The following is a 9,474-nucleotide window of genomic DNA, read 5'->3' on the forward strand; positions in this document are numbered from 1 at the left end:
AAAAAAAAAAAAAACGCAAAATATATTAACTTATCACCTACTACATAACAAACTAAAAACATCAAATAATGATCTTAACAAATAAAAACGATAACATAATTACATTATCCAAAAAAAAAATCATGCTCTTAGCAATAATAAAACAATATTCCGCGCGAAGCGCGGACACCCCCCTAGTATTCAACTAAAGTTGATGGAATTGGGTATATCATGTCCTTTTCAGATCCCAAATACCCGAACCCGATCCGGACCCGATATGGACCTGAAAAATTATGGGTATTTTATGGGTATTTTAATTATAGACCTGAACCGACCCAGACCCGAGAAGAACCGACCCGAACCCGAACCAAAAATTTCTAAGTACCTATTGAATCTAAATATTTAGGATCCGAAAAGACCCGGATCTGAAAGGAACCGACCCGAACCCGATCCGATGACCCGAACGCCGAGGCCTAGTATATATATATTGTATAAGCGTAATTATCTCTAACTATGCGATATTGGTCGGTGGTCAATAAAAATCGAGGCAAAAGCGGCGTGGAGGCATTACGTTACATGCAGAAAGGCCACGTAATGCGACTCTGTTTTCACATAGCAGTGAGAGAGAAGAACAGAGAAAAGACGAGAGATGACGCCAGAGAGCTTGATAGCGTCGGCGTCGATCAACATAGGACTCGCCATCCTCGCACTCTGGCTCTTCTCCGTGCTGAAGAAGCAGCCACGCAACGCCGTCATCTACTACGCTCGCCTCCTCTCCGATCGCCACCGCGCTGATCTTCCTATCCACTCCTCCTTCTCCCTCCCTCGCTTCGTTCCTTCCGTAGCCTGGATCCCACGAGCCTTTCGTGTCCCCGAGGAAGACATCCTCCGCCGCCATGGCCTCGACGCTCTCGTCCTCATGAGGCTCTTCAAATTCGGGTAAGGATTTAGTTTCAATGAAAACATTGAGAACCCGCATGTAATGATTCTTGTAATGTTTTGCAGAACCAGATTCTTCATGTTGTGTTCGTTACTTGGAGTAGCACTGCTTCTTCCTGTTGATTATTACAGTGAGTCAGATTTGCCTACGAGAAAGGAGTACTCGATGGATGCTTTCACTATATCAAATATCACTAGAGGTTCTAACAAGTAAGCCTTGTGTCCTTTTCTTGCATCATCTTAGAGTTATTTTCTTAATATTTCTCATTTGTCTTAAAACTATCCTAGGTTGTGGGTGCATTTCTCATGCTTGTGGTTCATATCATTGTATGCGTTGTTTTTGTTGCATAAGGTAAGCTTTTACTCTTGTCTTTCTATTATGGCATCATTCGACAATCTTGTTCTTTTAGTAGAATATATATGTTAATTTACATGGATCTTCCTATCTAGGAATACAAAGAGATTCTTGTGAAAAGGCTTCAGCAAATGAAAGAACTAAGCCATCATGCTGACCAGTTCACTGTTCTTGTCCGGCAAGTTCCAGTCTGCCCTGAGCATAACACTCTTAGCTGCGGTGTTGACCACTTTTTCTCTAAACATCATCCTTTCAGTTATCATTCGCATCAGATGTTGTACGATGGGAGAGATATTGAATACCTTTTGGTATGGTTTGGCACTATTGGTATCATCTTTTCATATTGTTACACCAGAATGGTTTTTTCTTTTAATGAAGACTTCTCTCCATTGTCAAGTTTTAGCATCTTCTTTTTCCTATGAAAAATCATGTAGGGGAAGCAGAAGAAGCTTAAGAAAGAGCTAGAAGAAAATAGAGACACAGAAGAACATAAACATATATCAATTTCCGAAGAAAAGTTTCGAGAATTTGCTCATAAGGTTTCCCACCTTCAAAGTGAAACTATGCTCAGAGAGAAGGTACTTTCATGAGTTCAGAGTTTACGTTTATAGTGGATTGTGCTCAAAAGTAGACAACTTTGATCCTACAATTATTATAGTGTCTTGCATGAATCCTGAAAATACTTGTATAATTCTACAGTATTTTGCTTTTTGTCTCCATGAAGGAGTTACCTGTTGCGTTTGTCACCTTCAAATCACGAAGAAGTGCTGCACTGGTAGCTCAAACACAGCAGCACTCAAACCCTCTAGAACTGATCACTGAAATGGCTCCTGAACCAAGAGATGTGTCATGGAGAAATCTTGCTATCCCTCAACAGATATTACCTCTCAACAAAATCGGAGTCATCCTTGCAGCAGCAGCACTTACAATTTTCTTTGCTATTCCAGTCACAGCTGTCCAGGGGATAGCAAAGTATGAGAAGCTTAAGAAATGGTTTCCTCCAGCCATGGCCGTTGAATTCATGTAAGCTTTCTCTTCTCCATAGACATTTAGTAAAAACTTTAATAAAAATTAAATAAATAATTTGAAGCCTATATTTAGAGAAAAAGACAAAAATAGCACTAAATCAAGTTTATGTTCCCAAACTAGCATTCAAGGTCAAAAGTCACAAAATAGCACTTAATGTTTTATCAAAATCCACAAACTTAGGGTTTAGAGTTAAAGAGTGGGTCTAAGTTTAGAGTTAAAGAGTGGGGTTTAGGGTTTAGGGTTTAGGGTTTAGAGTTTAGGGTTTAGGGTTTAGGGTTTAGAGTTGAGAAATGAGGTTTTGGGGATAAGATTTCAAATTTTGAAAAATAAAAAAATTAAAATTTTCAAAGGATAAACTTAGAAAGGTGCTATTTTGGTCATTTTAGTTTTTGAGTGTTATTTTTGTAATATAAACTTAAAAATGTGTTATTTTGGAGATTTGCCCCTATATTTACCTCGTAAAGATCAAGGCCAATGTTTTACTTGGTTGTGTCGAGACCGGCTCTGCTTCTCGTTTGCTATTATTATTCTATATTGCTTTTGTCTTGATTTGGAAATACACTAACAAGGTAGGTATGTTATATATAACAGACCAGGGCTCAGCTCGGTTGTGACAGGGTACCTCCCAAGCGCAATACTCAAAGGTTTCATGTACATTGTCCCCTATGCTATGCTTGGAATGGCTTATCTCGGCGGTTCTATCTCCAAGAGCAAAGAGGAGATAAAAGCTTGCAATATGGTCTTTTATTTTCTAATGGGGAATGTTTTCTTCTTGAGTGTCATATCTGGTTCATTACTAGATGAAATTGGTGAATACTTCACTCATCCTAGAGACATTCCTAGTCACCTTGCTGCTGCTGTTTCAGCCCAGGTAAAAGCCCTTACGTGCTCTACAAGTATATGACTTGCTTTGTAACTTCGTTTTCTTGCTTTTGTATTACAGGGAGAGTTTTTTATGACATACATCTTGACAGATGGGCTGTCTGGATTCTCTTTGGAGATTCTTCAACTGGGGCTGATAACATTTGATATCATAAGATCATGCACTTACGGAAGAGCAAAAGAGAACAACACTTATCTCTTTTCGTTTCCATATTTTAGGGTTATCCCCACAGTGTCCTTATCGATATTGATTGGTATGATATATGCTGTGGTAGCACCATTGATGCTACCTTTCCTGGTTGGCTATTTTTGCCTTGGATATATTGTCTACTTCAACCAGGTCTAGCTTTTCTAAAACCCTTTTCAGATATGTGATTGTTTTGACATTAACTTGGCATTTCTCTTTTCGATTTTTCCTCAGATGGAAGATGTGTACGAGATGACATATGATACTTGTGGTTGCTTCTGGCCAATCATTCATCACTATATCTTTGTATCAATTATACTTATGCAAGTGACCATGGTGGGTCTCTTTGGGCTAAAGTCAAAGCCATCTGCAGCTATAGCTACTGTACCTCTCATATTGATCACTATAGCTTACAACGAGTACTGCAAGATCCGCTTCCTCCCATCATTCAAACATTTCCCAATACAGGTATTTAAATTAAATGATATAGTATGGATAAGCGTACTGGTTAATAAATTTAGAAAGAATATATGTTGTTTCTTGGTGTAGACGGCAGTTGAAATAGATGAAGTAGATGAAAAGAACGGGGAGACTGAAGCACATTATGTTGATGCTGCAACAGCGTATAACCGGCATCAACCTTGCTTAGAGCGTGTAACTTTATCAGCGGAACCAGCAACGAACTTGAACCAACCGTTGCTTGGGACCGGCTCAATTTGAGGCAAACAAATGTGATGAGCTGGTTTGAAACTTTTGTCATCTTAATTAGTATTATAAATATAGATCATGGATGTGATGTGGGATTTTTAAGCTTCTCCACGTACGTCCTCATATATATGTGTTACCACTTTGGATATCATGGTTACAAGTACATAGAAATTGAAGGCTGTCTATATAAATGGCCAGACGTAGTAAACTATACAGTATGCTTATAAAAGTCGAGATAGCATGAGAATGATGATCAATGCTATTTTTGTGAGAATGATGATCGATGCTATTTTTGCGAGTGGTTTAGAATGAAGACTTGCAAAGATTATCCAAACACAAAGCAAACTTTTGGGTTTATTATTGTCAGATAAATAAACAGAAAACATACATGTTTGTCAAAAGAGAGGAGCTATATTCTGATTTATGGATTTACCTTCCTCCAAATCTGAAGTTTATCATCATCTATGACGTGGGCGTGACATATTACAAGTTTACTACAACCCATATTTATGTATTTTCTTCAACTCGACGATATAGTTCTCTTGTTCATCAGATTTCTTCTATATCCATTCACATTTTTTTTGTTTAGATGCCTCTTCATTTCCTCGTAACCATTACCAATCATTGACTCTTTCCCTATTTCTTTTTCAAGCTTTTTAATTGCCTTTCTCAGAATCTGTTGGAAAACAAAGATTTGAAAGGAAGTAGACAATTAAAAACACAAAGTCTCTTAAGAGTAAAAATGGGGGACAGGGCCTTGATTTTGATTACTTTTATAGAAATTGTCAAACTGCCCCGAGTTGTTGGGTTGTCACCATTGGCAGTAGCTTTATCCTTCAATTTCTCTGTCTTTGAATCTCCTCAGCAGATCATGTATTCCCTTGCTGCTGCTAACTTTTTGGAATTTTGCTTTGATAGTGACTGAAGTTGATGATCTGTAAAATTGTAAAGTATAAAGGCCAATTTAGTGATTTATATAGACGAAGACTGTTATTAAAGTACCAGTTGAATCATTGCCAACTAATCTTTAAGGATTTTTAATGTAAAAACTCCTCAAGTAAGTTTTATTCTGATAAAAACCCCTCAATTAAGAATGTAACAGAAAAACCTCTCAAGTCATGTATTTTAACAAATTGTACCCTCCGTCTGTGATGTCGTTAAAAGCCATAGTTTGTCGTTAAGTATAAAACGTTGTGTTTCCTTTATTACAAAAAACAACATGAAGCATAGAGAAAAACGACAAGCATCTCTCTTGAATGGCACGGTATCAAAAGCCCCAAACCATGAAACCCTAATTTCGAGAGATGATGAACACAATCCTCAGAATCATCTAATATATGGTTTATGAACTTTCTCGCCACAGATTGCGAGATATCAGAAGATTCAGAGAGATAGTTCGTGGTTTGTGGTTCAGTTTTGGGTTTGTGGCTTTTTAGTTTCAGAGCGTTGAAGCTTATTTCGAAACAGAAAACGTGAGTTTGGTTTTGAGGTAACTATTTGTGTTCTTAATTTTGAGTTTGGTTTCAACTTATGTTAACAAAAATCGGTTCTTCATTATTCACAGGACACTTTACATTCGGTTACATGTTGGAGGGTATTGGGCAGCTGATGGATCGTATAATGGTGAGGAAACAAGATGCTGCAGAGTTGATTTTGAAAACCCAAATTTGAAGATGTTGTTAGATATGTTATCGAGTGGTGGATTTCCAGAGAATATGAGTAAGCTCTCCTATTTCCCATCTGGTATTGTTGATCAGAACAAGAAGGATTTATGCTCTGATATTGATGTTGCGGAGATGTTAACCTTCTCATCTGAGCTGGAAAGCATGAATCTCTATGTTGTAAGGGCTGATGATCCCTTCTTAGACCGAAACACAATGCTAGAATCCGTGATCCAAGCGAAGGAAGAAGCTGTAATCCAACTCAGACCGAGGCTTCTGAAACTGATAATACTAGGACGAAAACAATCTCATGCCCCTCTCCACAGACACACATCTTCTTCCTGAGAAAGTCCATGCGTTCTCAGTTTCGAAATTTCGTTTTCAGTCATGAGAAGAGTTTTCACTCTATGATGACGACGTCTGCGGTAAGACTGTATCGCATGTTCCACAGTAGCATCAATATGAATACCCAGATAGATGCATCCCCTGGGACATGTTAACTCAAACACCCTCCCCATTGGAGACCACTCATCAAACCAAAAGGATTGGAGAGAACTTAGAAGAACCCTAGAATCGTATTTGGGGGTGTTTGGAAAGAGATGAACAAGAGATGAAAAAAGCTGTGACGTTTTCGTACTAAATGAAACGTAGCGTTTTGTACTTAACGACAAACTATGGTTGTTTTTAACGACACTGTAGACGGATGGGCTAATTCATTAAAAAACATGACTTGAAGGGTTTTTCTATTACATTCCTAATTGAGGGGTTTTTATGCTCTGACTCAACTTCATCCACTTCTTCTAGCACAGTGAAACGAAAAGGACTCTTAAATTCACTAACTTGAAGTGATGTGGTTAAAGGATCAACAATGGATGGTGTTTGGACTTCCTTGTTGATAATGTTTGATGGAATTGAATCCATAATGGTTGCGGTAATGGGAGTAGATTGAAAATCTACTAATGGAGATAAAGTGTTGTTTGATGTACCTTGGCAATCCACAGAAACATCAGAAGAAATCGTAAAGAGAGGAGGAGCTACCTCCAAATCAGATTGCAAGGATTGGCTTATTTCAGCGGCTGAAACTACAGAAGGGACATTGAGCTCTTTCATTTGATGAAGTAGAGGAATATCATGTGCTGAAACAGCAGCCAAAGAAGCACCATTAATCAATGGGTTGTTTAGATAGGGAGCTGCTGAAGAGGAAGTATCCTTTTCTCTTTGCTGTAAGATGAGATCAATATCCACAACAGGAACCTCATCATTAATTTCATCCTTTTCTTTTTGCTGCAAGTTTGGATCATGTTGAGGCTAAGAAGGGAGAAGACATCTCTTCGTTTTATGGCCTAAGTTTCCACATCTTTAACAAGTTGATGGAATCCACGTATAGTCCACATTAACCAAGAAAATACTGCCATGTTTATCATCAAGGGCAATAAGCTTCGGAAAAACCGTATCCAACTCCATTTCTACTAACACTTTAGCTTCTCCCATACTAGTAGGATCCAGACGAGGCTTATGGGTTAGAATAGGCTCTCCAAAACCTGAGGCGACGTGGCTTATTCCTAATCTGGAGTAGCAGAAGTCGGGTATGTTCTTCAGAGTGACCCAAACTGGAAGAGTGGAGATTTCTGGAATTTTGAAAAAACCCTCTGGGATCCACGGAAGTACAAAGAGTAAGCAATCATCAATATGCTAAACTCCTCTCTGAATGATCCATTGACGAGTGGGTTGGTGAGGGATCTGAAACATAAAAGATGAATCCCCAACCTTCTTACAAGTAATCTTACAACTCCTGCCCAAATCTTGTTTAATACAGCATGTACAAGACCGCCCGGAGGTAAAGAACACCTATGGAACTTTCCTATGATATATTCATCCTTGTTCTCAGGACCTAGTCTAAACACTTTAGAAGGGATAGATACTTCTGGTGTACCATCAAGTCTGTAAGTTGGTGTAGCTGCCCGGTAGAGATTACGCGATTGAGGACTTAGTCTTGCAGCCCACGGGAATCTTAAAGTTCCATCAGATTTGAGTTCAGGAGGTGGCAGCTTCTCTATCGGAGGCTGTAGAGAACGAGATGATTGCTTGCCCTTCAATGGCTTGTTCAAAATCTCGTCATTAAGCGATGGCCACATAGCTGCTAACTGGATCCCAACAATAGCAGGGTCGTAGCCAGATGGAGTGCTTGGTTCTGGTGGGGTAGCAGGAGGCTTGAAGTAAAGCGGCTTAGCCCATGAACCCAAAAACGGAACAAAACTCACGGGATCCGGAGGAGCAATGGGAGATGAGGAAGACTGAAGCGGGACCGTGATTGACAAAAGAGCATTTGTGCAAACCGTAGAAGCATTTTCCATTGTTGCACTTATGCCAGAGTCGTGAGAAGCAGAGGCGGTAGCACCAGTATCAGGAGGAGATTGATTGTCACAGGTCACCACATCACTTCCATGAGGACCCGTACCATTGACACAATCAGAAACGCAAGGAACCGTACCATTGGGACCTTCTGGAACCGTACTCACGGGTAATTCCGGCGACGAAGAGGGAGGAGATTGCGGAGATGACGTAGGGAGAGGAGCTGCAACTAAATCCGAAGTGAGAGATGGATTCGTAAAAGGAGGAGGCACATCCGTTGACGACGGCGGAGCTGAGAAGCCATCCAACGAATCCATGGCTGAGGAAGGAGAAAGAGAGAGACAGGTCACCACGAGAAGGCAAGACCTACCGGCGACGACTAACACCGGTGGAAGCGTCGAATTTCAGTCTCAGAAGTTTTATTGTTCTACTATATTCACAGCTCGTAGAAACTTTACCTAGATTTTGTATAATCGTATAGAGCTTTCGAATCCAAACTTTTCGAGTTATGATATTACTTATTAGGTACGCGAAACCCTATTGAATCCTTTCGATTTGGATTAAGTAGAAAACCCTAATTTGAGGGCTATCTTCAGCAGCAAGCCAGCTCTAGGTTTGCAAATTAGATAATAATATGATTGATAGCTATTCAACTAAAGCTTGGAAAGAAGATCCAATTTTTACTTGAATTTTTTATCACTCATTCGTTTTTTTTTTTTTTTAATTCATAGCTTAGATGGGTGACGAGTGGGAAAGATTCTTCCAAAGAACCCAAAAGGGAGAATTGCTGACGAGGAACAGAGACAGGCGGAAGCAAGGACAAGGCTGACGAGGGAGCAAAGCATGTTGATGTATCTGCGACTAATAAGGAACAGAAGAAGCAGAGATGAAAGAGAGAGCAGCTCTACAGACTATAGAGAGGGAGGCTTTGAAGGACGACCATGAGTGGATGGGATGTTGTGGGATTTTTAAGCTTCTCTACAAGCAAACTCTTGGGGCGTTATTATTTGTCAGATTAATAAACAGAAAACATACATGTTAGCTATATTTTGATTTATGGATTTATCTTTCCTCCAAATCTGAAGTTTATATCATCTGTGACATAGTACAAGCTTTACTACAACCCATCTTCATGTATTTTTACTCAACTCGACGATTAGGGATGTTAATATGGGCTCAACGTGACAGGGTTAGCCCTAACCCTGCAAACCCATTTGTAACCCTAACCCTCATTTTTTAAACAGGGTTTAAATAGGGTTGGCCCTAATAGGACCAGGGTTTAAATTCTAACCCTTTTATTTTGATTCACACAACTATTATACAATATTTAATAATGTTTTTCATCAAAAAAAACTTAAAGTAGAGTTTTCTCGCCAAAAACT

At 39.3% G+C, this 9,474-nt stretch overlaps 1 protein-coding gene and 1 pseudogene across 1 annotated transcript; one reads left to right on the top strand and one right to left on the bottom strand.

Moving 5' to 3' along the window:
- Positions 1 to 617: 617 nt before the first annotated feature.
- On the top strand, positions 618 to 4,227 carry LOC106310995 (CSC1-like protein At3g54510). Its single transcript, XM_013748225.1, has 10 exons — positions 618 to 918; positions 985 to 1,128; positions 1,207 to 1,270; positions 1,369 to 1,581; positions 1,708 to 1,851; positions 1,998 to 2,296; positions 2,894 to 3,173; positions 3,246 to 3,524; positions 3,606 to 3,839; positions 3,921 to 4,227. The coding sequence occupies exons 1-10, from the start codon at positions 629 to 631 to the stop codon at positions 4,089 to 4,091; spliced, it is 2,118 nt and encodes a 705-aa protein (XP_013603679.1). The 5' UTR covers positions 618 to 628; the 3' UTR covers positions 4,092 to 4,227.
- A 4,682-nt stretch (positions 4,228 to 8,909) lies between these two features.
- LOC106310689 overlaps positions 8,910 to 9,474 on the bottom strand; it is a 3,079-nt pseudogene continuing 2,514 nt past the window's right edge.

This window comes from Brassica oleracea, chromosome C8 (assembly GCF_000695525.1).
Source record: "Brassica oleracea var. oleracea cultivar TO1000 chromosome C8, BOL, whole genome shotgun sequence".
Classification (NCBI taxonomy): domain Eukaryota; kingdom Viridiplantae; phylum Streptophyta; class Magnoliopsida; order Brassicales; family Brassicaceae; genus Brassica; species Brassica oleracea.